An 18,044-nucleotide genomic window follows, 5' to 3' on the forward strand; every position below is an offset into this window, starting at 1 on the left:
AATTTCGAAATTCGTGGTTTTATGAAATTATTACCTCGGCACAACTGAGAAATACTTTCTATATAGACTTTGCCAGATTATTAAATTCTACCTCATTTCCACTATATCACAAGTAAATAACAGATTGCTTTTGCGTAGTAAAGAAGACATATACATCAACAACTCTAAAACAGAAGATATCATTAAGATACACATTTCACACCTTTCACTAGCATTTTTAGAAAAATATATACAGCCACCATCTATAGCGTCACAATGGCCAATCCTCTTCAACTGTATTACCGGATAGTCCAGATTCCGGAAGTACTCAAGAAATGAGCGCAAGAAATGGGCGATAGCTCGTCAGCAGAGCTGACATCGAATTCGACCAAAGATATGTCGCATCTCCATGAAATTTGGGAATTAATGAGATGAAAATGAATCCTTTTTGGCTAAAACCTGGATTTGGCCGACACCAACAAATGAAACAAGACCGGATTTAACCCGCTCGTCTTTCGAGATGTTTGAAGCACGAGTGTACCAGTCAAAATAGTAAATGGTTTCGATATTCTAAAATATAATTAACATTTCGTGAGGATAACTCTACCACAACGAAGATCTTTCTAGCGTGAATTGAAACAACCTTTATTTCAGAAATCAGAGTTCAACGCTGATTGCCATGTTTCATTGGTTCCATGTATGACAGACAATTTCGAATACATCCAATCGGGTATTATTAACCCGAGAGCGCCGGAAATACGGAATCGTCAACTAACCCACGACAACCAGCTAAGGTTTCATACCCACCACCAACGATTGGGATTTACAGTTAATTCAACCCGGTTATTGAAAGAGCAAATCTTTCACCTTAAGCATTTTGGAATTTCATACGCGTAATTCGAAATTCCTCATTCGCTAGACGCTATACTCAACAATAATTTCGCCATCTGGCAGATTTTGGGGAATTAAAATTTCATCCATCTGGGGAATCGAACTTGGGTATTAAATGTTCATGACCATCTAATGACGACTTATCCGACTCGCCCATCCATCCCACACATAAATTGTTTTAATTTGCCTAAATAAATTTTGACATTTTATCTATCTAATAAAATATTTTGAATATTTCAAAAGGATTTTTTATCACTATTCCTAACCTGAGTTTGAAAAAGATTAGTTGTTTATTTGAGTCTTGCTGCATTTAGCACGGCATTTATTCGTTTTTAATCGTATTCGTTCTAATACTAAATAATTTTAAAGCTTCTTTTCAATTTTCAATACGCGAATGAATTTTTATTTAAAAAGTTGCTACAACTCGATTAATTATTTTGAAATCTTTCCTCAATTTTCCCCTTTTTCCCCCATTTTCCCCAATTTCCCATCGACTGAACCAGTGGAAAAATAGTCGGCAACCTCTCGGGTGTTCGTGGAATACCGTGCTGATGGAATCAAATCTTTCGTTCCAATAACTGAATGATAAAATTATTGCTAGTAGGCCTATATTATACAGTGACGTGCGTATTCCCGTAATTCATTTGAAGACTTATGAAAACTTTCACACGTCAAAAACTCTGATCTCAATTCTCAACTTAGATATACTACACGAACGACTATTCTGAACGAGATATTATATATATACAGATATTAATATTTGACTTGTGTATATATTATTCCAAAGAAAAGCACGATAGAAATCAAGGGTCAGGTTAGAGAAATATGGCGCCGTGATTACTTAATTTAGACTTGATTATGGTTTAATAATTATACTGGCCGCCGCCGCTTGCGGCTGGCTGATATTTCTGTTGTGGCGGAGGTGACGACTGTGTCTAGCGGAAAAGCCAGAAAAGAAATAGAATTGGTGACAGCCAAAGAAAATAACGACACCATAGTAAAAGCGGAGAAAAATTTTACGCATCCCGGCTAGAATGAACGACAGGTAATATCACATCGCCCGCAGCACTATTTCCAGTCGATTTCTAAAAGGCTTGTGTGCTGACCGCTCCTCGAAGTTCTGTCAAGCATTCCTGCGTGCGTCAAGGAATATACATCTCTAAGCGGAACCGCCGCTTCTGGTCTTCTAATGCTGACCCCATACAGAAATGTTGCAGTTAGCTAACGTCGCAACTACAAACCAAGTGGCTTACTTAAAATACCGTCAGTTACATAAGTTAACGTGTTCTCGTTTCTACTTATATCAAACATTTCACCAAAGACGGTTTATTAGCAGACTTTCTTCTCAGGTATACATCGAATTACTTTTCTAATTATTTCTCCAAGTGCATTCTGATTGCATATGCTGTTGTAATTCAATCAGTATAAACAGGAAAGTTGGTGCGTTGTAGGAAACGAAGAAATGTTGAGATCAGGTTCTTCGGACCTCGCTAAGGGGAAAAAGTTCCTTAACCAATTGCTGTACGTGCAGCACGTTGATAAAGGAAAGGACACGGTCAGTGAAATACCAGAACTGTTCTTTTATGAATATTTACTAACTGATCGCGAAATATTTTCCAGCTTTAATTTTACAACCTATTTGAGCAATCCTAAAGCAAATCTTGAAATTTTGAAATCATCGCTTAAAGATGATATCACCAAGGTCATAGTCTACTCCAATCCTCTTCCGATCCCTATTAAGTCGGATGTCACGGTTCACGCTTTCGTCGTTTTCGAAACGGAGAACGAAGCGAATTCCAAAGTAACGTGGTGGTCTCTGGAAAAGAACGGACACTACATTGTTCTTCAGCAGTCGCCGAACAAAGATGACGTCACCCAAAAAATTTACAACGCTGAGAAGAAGGAAACCAAAAGACTTGAGCCTGTGAGAGAACGGGAAAATGCTGTTGGCAATTACCGACCCCTTGAAGGTTTATTGCGAGCCCTTTGGGAAACCAGTCAGCTAAGCAATCCCTATCATCTTCTCATTTCCAATTGCCAAAATTTCGCGACTTTTGTCTTCGAAAAATCAACTTTTCAAGAAAACAAGTGGTCGACGCCCATAAGTTCAACAGTCGACCGTTTCAAATCAACGAAAATCAAAAGCGAGACCGGAATTGCAGTGGATGCGGTCAAATACAATTCGATTGTAAAAACCGACAAATTTGTCTATTACAAGGCTATTATTGAGGGAAATCGTACACACTTCGAGGAACTTGCAAATCACTTGACAAAAGAATCGTTAAACAGTGTTGACGCTCAAGGCTACACACTGCTCGAATGGGCTACAGCTTTCTCCACATCACCAGACCTGCCATTCGATCAGTTTTTAAAGGACAAAGGCGCCGAAAAAGCATCGGACGAAAAACTGTTTCGACAGAATGTGTTTTTTATTGCCCTGCAATATCGGCCTCCGAACAAAGAAGCTAACTCTACGCTATTGTCATTCAATGGGATTGATATGAAAGTCGTGAACGCAACGGGCGACACGGCATTGCATTTGGCCTTGTACGGAGAAAAATGGGAGACTGTTGAGAAAATGCTCAGTAACAGCTGCTGTCAAGATTCAGATTGTGACGTTAACGTTACTAATTCTAAGGGAGATACACCACTTCATCTAGCTGTTTTACTCAAATGTAAAATCAGTTTGTTTAAGAGAATTCTAGCTCGAACGAATTCAAACTACGTCAACAAAACTGACAGATATGGAAGCACTGCTCTTCATTATGCAATTTCTAACAAATCCGAAATTGCAGTAGCAGAACTGCTCAAACGCGAGGACGTAGATGTTAACGTAGAGAATAACAACAAGTTCACAGTACTTCATTTAGCTTCCAAGTGGAGGGACATTCCAATAACTTCTTCGTTTCAAATAATTCTAAAAAAATCAGCCGACATCAACGCAAAAGACAACAAAATAGGCAATGCTCTACACATTGCAATTTCCTACAACTCCGAAACTGCATTAGAGGAGCTATTAAAACACAAGGACGTGGACGTTAACATCAAATATAACGACGATTCTACACTACTCCAAATGGCTTGTTGGTGGCCGAATATTCCAATTCGTTTGTTTAAACAAATTCTAGAAAAATCTGACAATGTTAACGCACAAACTGGAGGTGCAACTGCTCTTCACGCTGCCATTATGAACAAGTCCGTAGCTGTGATAGAGGAACTGTTGAAACACAAAGACCTGGACGTCAACCTCAATGATGGGAAAAACTTCACAGTGCTCCATTACGCTTCTGCGTGGCCGAGTATTCCAACTCATTTGTTCAAAAAAATTCTAGGCATAACAGCTGATATCAACGCACAGTCTGAAATTGGCAGCACTGCTCTTCACATGGCAATTGATTTTAAGTCCAAAACCGCGGTAAAAGAACTGCTTAAGCACAAGGACGTGGACGTCAACGTAAAAACTAACAAAAACCGCACAGCACTTATCTGTGCTTCTGGCTGGCCGAATATTCCAGCTTATTTGCTCAAGATGATTGCAGATAAAATAGCTGATACCCCAGCACAAAACAAAGATGAATAATCTTCCTTCTAGCCTTAGCGCCATATGCCACATCAAAAGTCTTTTCAGGTCAAGTATGCGGCACCAATAACATTGAACACAACATTTCATTTATTAAACAAAGAATTAAGGTTCAATCGTGTTTAATAAAATAATTTGTGTGCGAAATACAAATCAAAGTTCAAAAAGAAAACAGTAAACCCTCAGTAAACGTGTTTAGTTTGTTAATTTATGAAGTAATACCAAGTCAAACCGTCCCACTACGAAATGGTGATGACGTTGAGTGAGTCTCGTAATAAGGTCGTAAGTCGTTTGCAGAATAACCTTCAATTTTTCCTTTCTGACCTTTTTTATGCCAGAATTTCTATTTTCTTTTTTTACTTCGGATGAGATGAGATGAACGATTCTTATGGAAAATCAAATGGTGTTGGAAAATCGATAAAGGCATATACAACGCAATAAGAAAACTTGGATAAAATCAAGGCGACCAGTTTACCCAAGAGTTTACCATGCATACTAATGACTATTCTCGTGTGAAGGAAATGTTAAGGAATGAAATATACTTCCCTCCAATTAGATGATAGAATATATTATATGCGTGTTCCCATAATTCATTTTATGACTTTCAAAAACTCTCCCCTATAACGTAAAACGCTGATCCTAACTTCAATAATTTGAGAAAAAGAAAGTCTCTAATATAGTAGGGTACACGTACACGATAGGCCTATTAACTTTTGACTTGTGTATATTATTCCAAAGAAAAGCATTCATAAGGAATGGGGTCGTGATTACTCAATTCAGACATGATTGTGGTTTAATAATCATACTGGCCGCCCTGCTTGTAACCGCCGCTTGCTGCTGGCTGATATTTCTGTTGCTGTGGAGGCGACTGTGTCTGATATTGCTGCTGCTGTGCAGGATATTGCTGCTGCTGTACAGGATATTGCGGCTGTGCAGGATATTGCTGCTGATATTGCCTTTCAGGTCCAGGTGGTCCAGGTGGTCCAGCCAATCCAGGCTTTCCTGGTGTGCCTGGTGTGCCTGGGTTACCTGGTGCGCCAGGTACGCCTGGTTTACCTTCATATCCGTTAGCTCCAGGTGGTCCAGCAGGTCCAGCAGGTCCAGGCTTGCCATCATATCCCATTTGTCCTCGTTTACCTTTAAATTGTATTGATTAAAACGGATTAAAACGAATTTTTATTTGAATTCCTTCATTTGAATTAATTATTGTACTAATGGTTTTATACCTTCAGGTCCAGCTGGGCCTGGAGCGCCGGGAATTCCTGGCGAACCATCTTTACCGGGATTGCCTCGAATGCCCGGCAAGCCTGGTGTGCCTGTAACAAATGAAATGAATTAAAACAATTGCAATCAAGTGAGTTGTTAGGATCACTGGAAATTCTTTGATTACCTGGTGATCCGTTATTGCCATTAGAGCCATCTTTGCCAGGCCTACCGGGAGGTCCGGCAACGCCATCTTTGCCAATGTATCCAGGTGGCCCTGCTGGTCCAGGAGGACCTGGAACTACGCTAGGAGCGCCAGGAGCTCCATACTTGCCTTCCTTGCCAGGAGGTCCTTGTAGACCGGGAGCGCCATTGTAGCCGTCTTTCCCATCTTTTCCTGGCGCACCGGGTCGGCCGGGTGGTCCAGCAGGTCCTTTAAGGTATGGAAGGTATTCGTAAAATTTCTCCCATTGCTTTTTAATTTTCTCCATTTTCTCCGGATCGGGACTGTAGGCTGGATTTAGAGATTCCCATTCGCCCTTGCTCGGATAATTTGGTTTCTGGGTGGTGGCGGCATAATATTGATGCTTAACGCCATGATTACGAGCTTCGTATGTTTGCTGATCAATATTATTTGGGTACTGGTAGCTGGAAGCGATTCCCACTAGGGCTAACGCAAATGCCTAAAAACACACACGAGTGCAAATATAATTAAAAGGAAATGATGTAAAACAAAATTTTCAATTGATTGATTAAGGCTAAAATGTGTGAAATTAAATTTACCAAACAAGCCTTCATTGTCGACAGCTTTGCTATAACCTCCACTTGAGAATGGACGTGGAAAGGTAATCACTTTCGAGTATTTATTGAAATGTATTCGTGTGAGGAGGTGATGGTGAAATGTCAATCCGGTAAGACAATCCACACCAACGGGAAGTGGTAATGGTATACAATCATTTTAATTAGGCTAAATAACAGCAGGGTCTAGCCAATAATAATCCAGCTGCTGCGGTAATTGTGTTATACTGTTAACCACCGGAAAATGTTCTAGAATTTCGATTTGTAAACGTGAAACTTATCCACGCCGCATGAATTCTCATCCGTTCTATGATCGATACCATTTAACCACAAAAGCATTCGACTCGCTATTGTGGTTGCGGTAATAATTCCGTTTAATCTGAGTCTAGTAAACAACTTGTAATATTTAATAACGGCAGCGTTGGTTGCGGTTGTCAAAATGAGATTGGCATTTCTAAACAAGTGCTTATCGGGACTGTAAGCAGCCAGAAAATGTCGCAGCGGATGACATTTGTTCGCTTATTCGCACTTCTCTACGCCGTTTTCTGTCTCGCCATCTCAAAAGGTTAGTACCACAATTGATTATATTCTTATTTTTGTGTTCTTATCAAACACTAATTTCCTGCCAACAGTTACCAACTTCCCTTTGATGGCCGATGATGAAGGACACGAATTGTTGTCGAACGGGACCGAAATCGATTGGCAAGAAGAGGTGGAATCGCTTCTGGCCAGTCTAGCCCTCGCCACTAAAGAATAGTTTCTCCAATATAAAAATACAACATCCTCAGCAGTCCAAATTTGTAACGCAAAAATTTTATTTCAGTTCAGAATAATCGGTATAAAAGCGGTTTTAAAAATACTACATTGTTAAAGATGATGCTGAGGTGTAGTTGAGTTCGATTAGACAAAATAATAACGTAAAACATATTCTGATTGTCAATATAATAAAATTCTGAGCTTTATCATTCTATCCCTTGAAAGCTCCGTAGCCAGGGCGATAAGCACCTCCAAAGAAGCGCTGGTTTCCATCTTTGTTCACGTTGGGCCTTTGTGTTGGACGGGCATGATAAACATGTCGCCTGTAGTGCCAATTGGACGACTCGGGATCGAGATCCGGTTCATAAAATTGTTCCTCAATAGGCCCTGGCGATACAATTACAATCAAAAACTTTGGTTATACAATCAATTAAAAGTAAAATAGGTAAGTGAGGTTTACCTGCGAGTATGACGGGGCCGCAGACGGCCAAGACGAGGAGACACAGACAGACAACCTTAAGCATCGTGCTGGACAGAATAGATTGTGATAGAGAACATGTAAACGAGATGTTATTATATATACCTAATTTGCCTCCAGCATCCGGGAGAAGAGGTGGAAGCAAGAGGAAAAACAAAAAAGAGGCGGGTTTGTTTGTTCTACAGTCAAATGAGCTGTCCCGGAAATCCCGAACGACAACCGGGACATGGTACACAACAACGAAAACCCTGTTGCAGCTTGCAACACTTTCTTTAATAACGTTCCGCTGTGAGCCTGTGTGACGCTATGGGTGGTCGCAATCAATCGGAAATCAAGGACGACTTATAAATCGGCAACATGTCTATAGAGACACGTGAAGAAAGCGGACGTTGCGCAACTCTTCCAGTTGCTAATCACGAAGAAAGATACTTTGATTCGCTTGTGTATAGGGTTTGAAAATGAGGCAGCACAATCCCCGCGGTTTTCTTTGTCCATAATTTCCCGTTCGCTCAACTCCATTGCGAAACGTTGACGTCCCGATCGTGACGCATCACGTTAATTTATGACAGTGTCGTATATAGAAGGTAAGAAAATATGACAAGATTGAGAGCCTTAATTAAAGAAAAGATTGCAAATATGGCTAAAAGAAAACGATATTTATGGCTAACCAAGACTGGTAAAAACCCCGGGAACATCAAAGAAGAAGTTTCAACTTTCTCTGCTCTAATGACGATGAACAAAGTCAAGGCAAGGCTAATGAAGGTGAGCAACTTATTGGACAACACAAGCGTCTATGGAGAAATCGGATATTGCTAAAGAGTCAGCCGGAAGATTATTCATCTAATGCTTTGCTGATATACACCGATAGCGATCTCTATTATTAGCATAGAATCATGTTTTATTTATAGTTTCAACATCTCGCGCAGGTTAATCTTATTCCAAAAATTTGGCACCGCATCATCTCGATTGCGCTTCCAATAATTCCGATTGCTGATGACGTATTTGCTAACCTAGAAAAAGGCAATTAAAAAAATTTTTAAGATGTTTCAATTTGAAGTTGCGTATACGTATAGCTTGTGTATTGCAATACATTATTAGACTTTAGATGAAGTTGACGTTAATATTAGTAACATAAGGACAACCAAACAGAAGTCACCACCACGTAATCTTATATTGTTCTTAAGCTTCATAATTGTCTTTCTAGATCCACGAAAACTAGCAGTGAAGCTTCATTGAGCTTCGAATGAATCTGGTCGACGATTTCTAGACAAGCAGCAAAGTGTCAGCAGGTGTGTGAAAAACATCAGGGAAAAATTTGGGCAAAGAAGTTTCTTCCCAGGGAGTATGTATCAGTAATCAAATCAATGCCCCCTTCTAGACCGATAATGAATCACTTCAATCACGAAGCCGAGAAGACGTGCGAGAAATAGGGAAAGAAAAGAGAAATAGGGAGTCAAGTCCATCGACGGTATTGCGCTGCAGTGAATCCTTTCGTTCCTGGAAACATATAAACATACTAGCATTCAATTTAACCGTGAAATAATAATAAAAAACTAAGTAAGTAATTCACGTTCCCGTTGGAACTCTCATGACGAGCGGCTGCATGGTGGTCATAGTTCCGTCGTTATTGTTACAAATAAGTCGAGCCCAACTCGACCGGCGGATCTGATCGAGTTGGTCTGAAATAAGAAAAAATTATGTTATTCAGCTCTGATGTTTACAAATTATTATTTTTTTACCTGGGGTAAAAGAGTTGGGTTGATTTGCGATATCGTAGAAGAAGCGATCGCCGTTTTTGGTTCTCTGGAACTGATAAGCTGTGATGCAAATAGCTGTCGGTCCCATTAAAGCACCGGACTCGGACCCCAAAGGCTTTTCAAACAAACAGCCAATGTAGAGGTCAATATCGTCCACGGATGTGTACGCTTTCATAAGAATATCGATATCCTACAAGTCAAAATTAAATCAATTTGCGTCAATTTGATTAATTGTACTATCAACCAAAACGAAAAAAGTCCATTAAAACTTTTGAAGAAACTCGGTGATTAGTTCGTCGAACGACTGCTCTTTCTTCATTCCGCAATATTCACGAAATTGGTTGTAACTCGGGATACCGTGCTCTCTTCTCCGTTGAATAGTGATGGCCAACCAAATCTCCTCCCGATTTTTCTTTGCCACTGTGAATATGCCATTTTAGAGAAAATAGTTTTCACGCTATTTAAGAACAAATTTACATGTATAATTTGTCAGCACTCTCGTCAGTGTAGAGCCTGTCGATTGTCTCGGGCGATGGCACTTATTTATCCAACTATATTTTGAACACGGTGGCCAGCAATTTCGCATTAATAGCCATTAAACCTCGGAGGACTTTGCATATAGCAACACCTTGATCCAAGTCCAAGGTGATTTTTGCCTTTGCCTTTGTGCTTTGTCTCCAGCATTTGTCTTGATAATTATGATAGAGTGATGACAGATGACGAACCTTCCCCTTTTGGCGGCCATCATTGAATCAAAAGCTCACCCTTCCCTAGTCCCTATTCCTAGGCTGCCAGTTTACCTGGTTAAAAATCTATAAAACAAGTTGACAAGCGTGACAAGTTATTCAGATTACAGAAATCATTACAATCATAAGTACTGTCTGGATGGTTTTTTTTTCATATCACCCGGGTGAAAAAGGGCGGAGAGCGGGAGTGTGGGCGTGCCTTGATAATTCCAACAAGTTTGATTACATTCAAAAGGAAGAACTGAGCAAAGGAGGCATCATAGGGACGATTATTGGTCGGGCAAAGAAAATGCCGGCAAAATGGCGTTAAAAAACATGAAATTATTATTTTTAAAAAATTCTTCTTTGTGAACTTTGTTGGGCCATGCAAATCGTGTTGATTAACACATCACTGCATACGTACAAGTCTAATTATACACGAACGTCAACTGTTCCTATATCTATGCTTCCGTCACTTGAGTTCTTCCTCAATTTGTACTTATATTTGACGTTTGATTCAGAGAGTATTTAACTTCTTCCCACAATATTGCGCTATGGCTATATGGTTCGACGAGTAACATCTGTTGAGGCTGCGACTCTTGCTTCTGAGTCAACAGTTACTCGAACCCCGATTAGTAATAGATGCATATTGTCGGAATAGTTATTTCCACCTGACAACTCAAAAAAATGTGTACTTAAAGGTTGCGCCAGATGTAATTTCGATGGCGTTGAGGGAATTATTCGAACTAAGCTTGCTCCTTTGATATAGGTTATGATAAGATTATATGCCTTGTTCTTATTCATCAAGATGCGACAAAATATGCTCACTTTTCAATAAAATGATCATTTATTAATAAGGCGCGAATTCAGTCTATATTATTACAAAACCCGTTGTCAATGATGGACCATGATGTAAGAAAGGGAGCGGTCTGTTGGCGCCGGCGACGAATTACAGGAAGTGGACTTAAGTTAACACTTCTGCTAAAGAAAAACTAGCTCTACTACGGCCACTCCATTGATTGACTTCGGTGTTTCCCTCCTGTTAACCTAACCTTCCATTTGCTTATTACACTAAATTTTTCCGTTAAACAGCTTCAATTTATTCTTGTCACCATTGCTGAGTCTCCAATTAATTATTACATTTCATGATTTCAATGTGAATATGACGTTGCCATCTGTCTCTACGACGGCATATTAATTTGCAGAATAAAGGTTAGACAAATAGACATAACTGGTCCTCATGGAATGTTACTTATAATTAAACCATGGCTTTTAGTTTCTGTGAGTGGCGGACTACTGTTTTAATAGAAAACACAAATTAATGCATAACCAAATGAAAGTGCACCAAATTTTATCCTGCGATTTAACGGAAATTTTTTGTCGAAATTTTATATTTTCAATCAGCATTGGAAATCAATAGCGCAGAATTTTACATCACAACAAATGACTTTCTCTTAAAACCATTCAGTAAGGCTTAAATCTGACATTATCTTTAGTGTTGGTCTTGATCTTGTAATTAGCTGCTCCTGCTTTGGCGAGCATGTCAGCATATTCGTTTCCCTCAATCCCTTTGTGGGCTTTGACATAATTCTATTTAAAAAATCCAAAAATATTTTGTTCAGTATTTGTAAGATATCCGAATTAAAGTTAAAGTTCATTTTTTTACATACCCATTTTATGTTGATACTCTTTTTCAACATCTCATGGAGCTCTTCCAGCTGCTCCTTGTTTTTTACGTCACCTCCGGTACTAAGTTTCCAGCCATTCTTTTGCCATTTGGGCATCCACTGCGTGATGCACTTGATCAAGAATTGAGAATCCGTATTTATTTGTAGTTTTGAAATACCTAGTTGTAAAGGTAAAATTATAGTAGTTGCAATAGTGAATATCTGGTTATTAATCACCACAATTTTGGGCCACTTGAATTGCTTTAGTTGCAGCCTGTATCTCTGCTACGTTGTTTGTGGGAGGTCCGACGACTGGTTCACTTACGTTTCTATGAACAAAACCCAGTCTTAGGTGTGTAAAAGATTCGATTTAATGTTAATTAAATTAAATTACAAAGGGTGATCCACTCCAAACCAGACGCCAACACCAGCTTTAGCACCAACTTGCCCATTCTTTTCACAAGATCCATCGGTATAACAATGTACGAAGCCATCTTCATCTCGTTGGAAAGGATGGTCTCCAAAAGAAACTGTCGATAAATTTCGAACACAAATGTCTTTATCACTGGGAACGGCTGGAAAATTGCTCAATAGAGATTTGCTAGATTGAGAAACATTGGAGGCTCTGGCTCCCTTTTGAATTTGATTTTCCTGAATGAACTGTTCAGCTTCTTTCTGGGTTTCAAACTTTCTGTATTTGGTAAATCCACAGCCATCAACTTGCGCCTTGCACTCTGCCCTGTAATTTGACAAAAAAAAATGTTTAATAAATTAATTTATAAATCCCAATGCTTTTAATAATGTTCCTACCAAGTGGAATAAATGCCGACATTTTTTCCAATGGCTACAGCATAATAATACTTTGACTGAGATCCAGAGGTAGATGCTTCAGCAGTTGGAGATTGATTTCCACTTCCAGAAAATGAGCTTTCACATTTTTTCAAATCATCAGAAGCCTTTTGAAGGTTGGAGGTCCTGGGTTTCACTGGCAGTATTTCTGGAGTGTCAGAGTTACGTTGTTGGATGAAACCTTCAGCTTCTTGTTGGGAAGAAAATTTCTTAAACTGTGCACCAGGGTAGCCCTGTATTTGAGATTGACATTCAGCCCTGAAAAATGTTTTCTCTTTTACTGAAAATTTCTTATTACGTGATAAGTTAATGTACCAACTCGGATAGATGCCCACTTTCCTTCCCCTGGCTACTGCGTAAAACGACATTTCCTCATAAATAGAAAATTTACTGAAGCTAGAAACTAAAGATTGAATTATACGTCTAATCATCAAAAACTTTACATAGTTTAGAATATTTGAAACATACAGAAATCTACTAACATGCACGAAACCACGAACAGTCAAAAATTCAATTCACAATTTCAGAGGAACAGGATTAGCAGACGACACAGACAATCGGACAACGCACAATTTTTCCCAAACAATGCACCGGTGTGTTAAATAAATTTATAAAACATTATTTTGATTTTAATATGTTTATTAATCACGTCAATTTTTTTAATTTAAAACAAAAATCAGTAATCAAATCATTTTTATATTAAATTTTCTTTAAATAAGTAAAAGCATTTGGGAATCCTAGACAAAATCCCCCGAGGGCTGGCTCAATCTCCAACGGCGAACTCAATTGGCAACCTAGTGAATGGTCGTCAGTTCTTTTCGGAAAGAATCTTTTTCCTACTCGTAAGTGCTCGCCGGTTTATCTTATTTATTTGCTCACATCTTTTTACATTTCCTTGTGGTAATATTACTAGTGTGTTAACCGAGTAATTTGCTGTCTTGCACAGTCAATTTTATTTCTAGTGATATATTTTTTCTACTAATTATTGTAGTTCGAAAAGTGGTGTGGAAGAAGTGTCAATAATATCATTTTGCCTTGCCTCGTTTTAGATCATGTTGTCAGCATCAAAGATCATCAAGCCAGCTGGTGAGAAGGCCGACGAGTTTGAAAACTCGATCGCTCATGCCCTTCTTGACTTGGAGCTGAATTCCGACCTGAAGGCTCAGCTTCGTGAACTTCACATCAACGCCGCCAAGGAGGTGGACGTTGGCGGTAAGAAGGCCGTCATCATCTTCGTGCCAGTGCCCCAGCTTCGGTCTTTCCAGAAGATCCAAACTCGCCTGGTCCGCGAGCTCGAAAAGAAATTCTCTGGCAAACATGTTGTCTTCATTGCCCAAAGGAGGATTCTGCCCAAGCCTACTCGCAAGACTAAGCTGCGCATCAAGCAAAAGCGTCCCTTCAGGTGTGTTTCACTTGCATTCTCAAATTAGATTCTTGATTCTAAATGTCATTTTTTTTCTAGCCGTACTTTGACATCTGTGCATGATTCAATCCTTGAAGATTTGGTCTTCCCTGCTGAGATTGTTGGCAAGAGGATCCGCATCAGGTTGGATGCTACACGCTTGATCAAGGTCCATTTGGACAAGAATCAGCAGACCAACATTGAACACAAAGTTGAGACATTTGCTGCTATCTACAAGAGGTTGACTGGAAAGGAAGTAACTTTTGAATTTCCTGAAGCCTATTTGTAAAAGATTCTTGGCTGTCTTCTGTTGCTGTGGGTATTGAAGTAAACAATACACATTCGGTAACAACCACATTCAGTGCATATGTTTATTTATTCATCCCAATAGGTCAATGGATATTAGTAGAAGGGTAAAATTTTGGGTTTTGTAATTCATTTTTTGGGGGCAGTTGCATGTTGCTTGCAGGGGCAGTTACTTGCAGGAATAATTGTTTGAACTATTGAAGCAAGGTTTCATTTCAAAATGGTTGGTAATTTATTTACCATATAAAATTTCGAAATTAAATGATAATGCTGTCAATTTTATAATTGTATTGATCCAATTACGAATTCATTCGAATAACCCTTAAACGCTACACTTTAATCACAATATTAGACTGCATCTGCAAACCCAACACGGTCATTCCCAAAATCAAAAATCGTATAATAACGACCAATGAACACATCACCAAGAATCCACAATGGGCCAGCAGGTGGAGGAATTTCTAGTCCAATGAAACCGGAAATGCATGCAGATATTCCATTTGACTTAACAATCTAGAGAGAAACATAAATGTGATGAAGTAAAAAAATGTATGTATATGTATTCACTTACCTGCATGACATATTCTTTGCCTTCAAGACTGAAGGATTTACCTCCAATGCTGAAAGAAATGGTCGGGAGTTCATTGATCCTACTGCAGTTAATCTATGATATAAATTAAGTATAATTATTTGCACAAAGTAAAACTTAAAAAAATACTAACAAAGTATTCTCCAGCCATAATAGGAATGCCGCCAATCAATGTGTTCAATTTTTTAATCTCATCTACTGGACCAGCAATAAGAGAAGTTCCAGTGTCTGCAATCATTTGACAGCCTCCCTGACAAAATGCTCCATCAGCTTCATTGGAAACCTGCACCCTACACAAGTAAAAGGTTGCACAAACATGAAACATAATTTAAAAAATAATACAACTATAGTACGAATATATATATTATTTTATTTCTTTACCCATCAACTTTGAATTGCCAGTAAGCTTTTCGGGTAACTGGAGCCCAGCTGATTTCACCAGTGTAGCGTTCTGGATCAGCTCCGCCAAAAGTAATTTCCCCTCCCTGAGCAGCGTCAGGATTCCTAATGAAAAAGCCGTTATAAAATGGCACATAACTTAAAAAAACGAGGACATGTTAAACCTGCTGAGCCAGAAAGAGAACACAGGATCCTCTACCAATCCTTGTTCAATCATGTTATTGAAAACCGGGGGAACTCCGTTAACAGAAATCGCTGGGTATGACATACCTAAGATGCCATCAAACTGCACCAATCTATATTAGTAAACAAGCAAGTAACTAAAGAAAACAATAAATTCATACTTTGGCTGCGACAAATGTGAGAGAGGGCTCACTGATGGCTTCGGCAAACGTTTGATCTTTCACCAGGACTCCGCCCAAGCCGAGCGTATCAGTAGACAAATAGCCAGACAATTTTCCAGATCCATACTGAATAGCAAAATCTGTTCCATTAGCCTTGTATGTTTGTGATTTTCCTCCATTATACTTGTTATGAAGCACTAAGAATTATTTGAGAGAACTTTAAGTAAATATATATACAGCCAAATAAATTAAAATAATTCTCATACAGCAAGCCAAGTTGGTTAGATGGCAATGGGTTGATGGGACCCATAGATTAGCTGAACCAGTGTCAAATACAACATTAAATTTCTGTGGTGGAGTTCCCAAGGTAATCTGCCCATAGTACTGAGCCTGTAAGGAAAAAAGTTTGTATTATTTTTATCCAAGTTTTCCAATAACATGTCAACTTACATCCATGTAGTTTTTAAGTTCCTCAGGGGTTGGACCTGCTTCTGAAGCACCCCATTTTTTTTGGATAACTTTGATCGAAGTTCCAACACTCTCCAGTGTTTTGCGTACTGAAGGTACTTTTTCTAAGGTTACTCTGAAATTCACAATAAGTATAAACATAATCATGGAATGTTTAGAAAATTTTTGTCATTGACACAAATGGATACACTTATTATCTTATTTTAAATTAAAATGTTACATACCTTTGTAATTTAACAGCTTCACCCATGGACAGGGCAATAAACAAGAGGATGACACCTAAAACCCTCATTTTCATACAGTATTTCCTGTTAAGGGAATTTATAAACAAAGAAAATTTGAATGACTTGACATGTTTACCAACAACACTTTACTTCAATTTAGTTCATATTAATGTATGAAACAAAAAGTAGACCTTACCAATGGACTTCCCAAATACGAATACTGTTTTCTACGTTTATTGCGTTTTGCAAGTCGTACACTAACAAGATTAACAAATTTCAATCAGGCGATAGGCTACTGACTGAGTCACACTACGACTGCTGCTGTGACAAAAATTCGAGATGGTAAGTGGTAACTAAACATAGCTACAGCATTGCCACGCAATGCAAAGAACAGCAAGCCGAAAACGCGGAAACAAATATTTTTGCTTGTTAGGTTTTTTCAGCTTTTTTTTATTTTAACGGGACCGTTTTTCATGTATCCGTGGCGTCACGGATTTCATATAATGACTTTGTTTTTGTTTATGTTTTCAAATTTCCAGTGCTGGTCGTTATCTTTTCTTTTTTATTTGGGATATTGCACAAACTGCATGATTCTCAATCTTCTTTAAACGCGTGACCAGCGCTAGCGCATCCAGAAGAAAACTCGGACGTTAGTTACAACTCTTCGTCAATCGTCAGCGACTATCTTACCGCAACGCACCAACACTCAAAGTGAGTCAAATTTATTTTTATTTTTATAGTCTACATTTTAATTAATAACTCGTGTTTGATTAAGATGAAATACATTTTCGCACTGGTCGCCATCATGGCATGCTTGATTTCAACTAGTCATTGTAGCTCGAGCGATCGTTCATTGGCAGGCTGTTTAACTGGATTAAACCGATGTTCCGAAGCCATCTCTTGGTTTAGCAACATTTTCATGGAGTCTTGTAACGATTATTGCGTTAGGGCAGGTATTCTAAAAAACACTTTTCTCTTTTTTTCTGTTAAGCTTATTTTCGTAACACAACACGATCATTGTCAATCAGGTTCGATCGGCGGAGCTTGCGTTCTTCAACCAACCAATTGCCAACTCAGATCCGAAGGTGCTACTGTTCGCCAGTGCAAATGCTACTAAGCAAATTGACTGATTATGTTCTTCTTTATTCACATTAACATATGACTCATTTATCTATGTTTTTTGTACTTTATGATGATCCAATGACTTTTTATGATCTTTGGAATTCATTCCTTTGAGTGGTCAGATTGGAAGGCGAATAAAAAGGCTTGATAGTACTTAAATCAAATGTCATACTTTTTTTAAGATATCAAGTTTTTTTAAGTATAAAATTGTACTCTTGTAATTTGAATTATATGTATACTGCAATCAATACAACTACGCATCAGACATAGCTCTTGAAATTATATTGAACTGTTGACCTATTACGCAACAAGATCGGTCACCGAGTGTGAAACAAACTCTACTAGAAACTTCCACTTGTTTCTTCTTGGATTCAACAGTATTTGAGTGATAAGTCTAGGTCTTGGGCACATCAAACTGGTTCATCCAAAGTTGACCGGTGTAATCATCTTAGGGTCGAAGTCAATCTGCGATAATTTAATCGTGTTGTTGGAAAAAATGCCAGGAAA

At 38.7% G+C, this 18,044-nt stretch overlaps 6 protein-coding genes and 1 long non-coding RNA gene across 12 annotated transcripts in view; 2 read left to right on the top strand and 5 right to left on the bottom strand.

Moving 5' to 3' along the window:
* LOC124349857 (ribonuclease H1-like) overlaps window positions 1-10,193 on the bottom strand; it is a 17,773-nt gene extending 7,580 nt beyond the window's left edge. Inside the window, exon 1 of the mRNA XM_046800771.1 lies at window positions 10,044-10,193. The gene's annotated coding sequence lies outside the window, so the exon portion shown is untranslated. The remainder of the gene's footprint in view (window positions 1-10,043) is intronic.
* Window positions 1,624-6,567, bottom strand: LOC124349885 (collagen alpha-1(X) chain-like). Of its 2 annotated transcripts, XM_046800811.1 has the most exons (5): window positions 6,437-6,567; window positions 5,841-6,336; window positions 5,677-5,766; window positions 5,222-5,587; window positions 1,624-1,711 (listed from the first exon to the last, which is right to left on the bottom strand). In XM_046800811.1, the coding sequence occupies exons 1-4, from the start codon at window positions 6,449-6,451 to the stop codon at window positions 5,244-5,246; spliced, it is 945 nt and encodes a 314-aa protein (XP_046656767.1). In that variant the 5' UTR covers window positions 6,452-6,567; the 3' UTR covers window positions 1,624-1,711; window positions 5,222-5,243. The 2 variants fall into 2 exon arrangements, with proteins under 2 accessions (XP_046656767.1, XP_046656766.1); XM_046800810.1 differs by lacking the exon at window positions 1,624-1,711 and having other exon boundaries at window positions 5,157-5,587.
* LOC124350091 (peroxidase-like) lies at window positions 8,719-9,972 on the bottom strand. Its single transcript, XM_046801103.1, has 6 exons — window positions 9,920-9,972; window positions 9,711-9,862; window positions 9,425-9,632; window positions 9,256-9,364; window positions 9,135-9,182; window positions 8,719-9,024 (listed from the first exon to the last, which is right to left on the bottom strand). The coding sequence occupies exons 2-6, from the start codon at window positions 9,759-9,761 to the stop codon at window positions 8,949-8,951; spliced, it is 492 nt and encodes a 163-aa protein (XP_046657059.1). The 5' UTR covers window positions 9,762-9,862; window positions 9,920-9,972; the 3' UTR covers window positions 8,719-8,948.
* Window positions 10,194-11,521: 1,328 nt separating the features above from the next.
* LOC124349795 (ribonuclease H1-like) lies at window positions 11,522-13,261 on the bottom strand. 3 transcript variants are annotated; one of them, XM_046800644.1, is made up of 7 exons: window positions 13,166-13,261; window positions 12,999-13,086; window positions 12,645-12,941; window positions 12,229-12,573; window positions 12,072-12,163; window positions 11,838-12,013; window positions 11,522-11,757 (listed from the first exon to the last, which is right to left on the bottom strand). In XM_046800644.1, the coding sequence occupies exons 2-7, from the start codon at window positions 13,049-13,051 to the stop codon at window positions 11,632-11,634; spliced, it is 1,089 nt and encodes a 362-aa protein (XP_046656600.1). In that variant the 5' UTR covers window positions 13,052-13,086; window positions 13,166-13,261; the 3' UTR covers window positions 11,522-11,631. The 3 variants fall into 3 exon arrangements, with proteins under 3 accessions (XP_046656600.1, XP_046656599.1, XP_046656598.1); XM_046800643.1 differs by having other exon boundaries at window positions 13,152-13,255; XM_046800642.1 differs by having other exon boundaries at window positions 12,999-13,235.
* A 154-nt stretch (window positions 13,262-13,415) lies between these two features.
* Window positions 13,416-14,442, top strand: LOC124350035 (40S ribosomal protein S7-like). 2 transcript variants are annotated; one of them, XM_046801022.1, is made up of 3 exons: window positions 13,416-13,525; window positions 13,733-14,085; window positions 14,146-14,442. In XM_046801022.1, exons 2-3 carry the CDS (start codon window positions 13,736-13,738, stop codon window positions 14,372-14,374), a joined length of 579 nt encoding a protein of 192 aa, XP_046656978.1. In that variant the 5' UTR covers window positions 13,416-13,525; window positions 13,733-13,735; the 3' UTR covers window positions 14,375-14,442. The 2 variants fall into 2 exon arrangements, with proteins under 2 accessions (XP_046656978.1, XP_046656979.1); XM_046801023.1 differs by having other exon boundaries at window positions 13,486-13,583.
* Window positions 14,443-14,664: 222 nt separating this feature from the next.
* On the bottom strand, window positions 14,665-16,740 carry LOC124349767 (lysosomal aspartic protease-like). 2 transcript variants are annotated; one of them, XM_046800603.1, is made up of 10 exons: window positions 16,612-16,740; window positions 16,416-16,499; window positions 16,174-16,306; window positions 15,990-16,113; window positions 15,724-15,920; window positions 15,544-15,665; window positions 15,362-15,484; window positions 15,114-15,270; window positions 14,963-15,055; window positions 14,665-14,904 (listed from the first exon to the last, which is right to left on the bottom strand). In XM_046800603.1, exons 2-10 carry the CDS (start codon window positions 16,487-16,489, stop codon window positions 14,740-14,742), a joined length of 1,188 nt encoding a protein of 395 aa, XP_046656559.1. In that variant the 5' UTR covers window positions 16,490-16,499; window positions 16,612-16,740; the 3' UTR covers window positions 14,665-14,739. The 2 variants fall into 2 exon arrangements, with proteins under 2 accessions (XP_046656559.1, XP_046656560.1); XM_046800604.1 differs by having other exon boundaries at window positions 16,416-16,502; window positions 16,612-16,719.
* A 2-nt stretch (window positions 16,741-16,742) lies between these two features.
* LOC124350194 lies at window positions 16,743-17,806 on the top strand. The gene is made up of 4 exons (XR_006920428.1): window positions 16,743-16,757; window positions 16,955-17,126; window positions 17,191-17,368; window positions 17,444-17,806. It is a non-coding gene; the product is annotated as an uncharacterized LOC124350194 (long non-coding RNA).
* Window positions 17,807-18,044: the final 238 nt, after the last annotated feature.

Source organism: Daphnia pulicaria, chromosome 7, assembly GCF_021234035.1.
Source record: "Daphnia pulicaria isolate SC F1-1A chromosome 7, SC_F0-13Bv2, whole genome shotgun sequence".
Lineage (NCBI taxonomy): Eukaryota > Metazoa > Arthropoda > Branchiopoda > Diplostraca > Daphniidae > Daphnia > Daphnia pulicaria.

Bases quoted from the DNA above. Each gene is read 5' to 3' on its own strand.
- LOC124349885 (XM_046800811.1), bottom strand. The intron at 5,767-5,840 runs GTAATCAAAGAA...CATTTGTTACAG, and splicing joins TGGCAATAACGGATCACCAG to GCACACCAGGCTTGCCGGGC. The intron at 5,588-5,676 runs GTATAAAACCAT...TACAATTTAAAG, and splicing joins AGGCCCAGCTGGACCTGAAG to GTAAACGAGGACAAATGGGA.
- LOC124350091 (XM_046801103.1), bottom strand. From the start codon at position 9,761: ATGAAGAAAGAGCAGTCGTTCGACGAACTAATCACCGAGTTTCTTCAA. The intron at 9,365-9,424 runs GTAAAAAAATAA...TTCTTATTTCAG, and splicing joins ACCCAACTCTTTTACCCCAG to ACCAACTCGATCAGATCCGC. The intron at 9,183-9,255 runs GTGAATTACTTA...ATATGTTTCCAG, and splicing joins ATGAGAGTTCCAACGGGAAC to GAACGAAAGGATTCACTGCA.
- LOC124349795 (XM_046800642.1), bottom strand. From the start codon at position 13,114: ATGATTAGACGTATAATTCAATCTTTAGTTTCTAGCTTCAGTAAATTT. The intron at 12,942-12,998 runs GTACATTAACTT...AACATTTTTCAG, and splicing joins GTGGGCATCTATCCGAGTTG to GGCTGAATGTCAATCTCAAA. The intron at 11,758-11,837 runs GTATGTAAAAAA...TTTTTTAAATAG, and splicing joins AGAGTATCAACATAAAATGG to AATTATGTCAAAGCCCACAA.
- LOC124350035 (XM_046801022.1), top strand. From the start codon at position 13,736: ATGTTGTCAGCATCAAAGATCATCAAGCCAGCTGGTGAGAAGGCCGAC. The intron at 14,086-14,145 runs GTGTGTTTCACT...TTTTTTTTCTAG, and splicing joins AAGCAAAAGCGTCCCTTCAG to CCGTACTTTGACATCTGTGC.
- LOC124349767 (XM_046800603.1), bottom strand. From the start codon at position 16,489: ATGAAAATGAGGGTTTTAGGTGTCATCCTCTTGTTTATTGCCCTGTCC. The intron at 15,271-15,361 runs GTAAAGAAATAA...TTACTTGTGTAG, and splicing joins TGGCAATTCAAAGTTGATGG to GGTGCAGGTTTCCAATGAAG. The intron at 14,905-14,962 runs GTAAGTGAATAC...GTTTCTCTCTAG, and splicing joins GCAAAGAATATGTCATGCAG to ATTGTTAAGTCAAATGGAAT.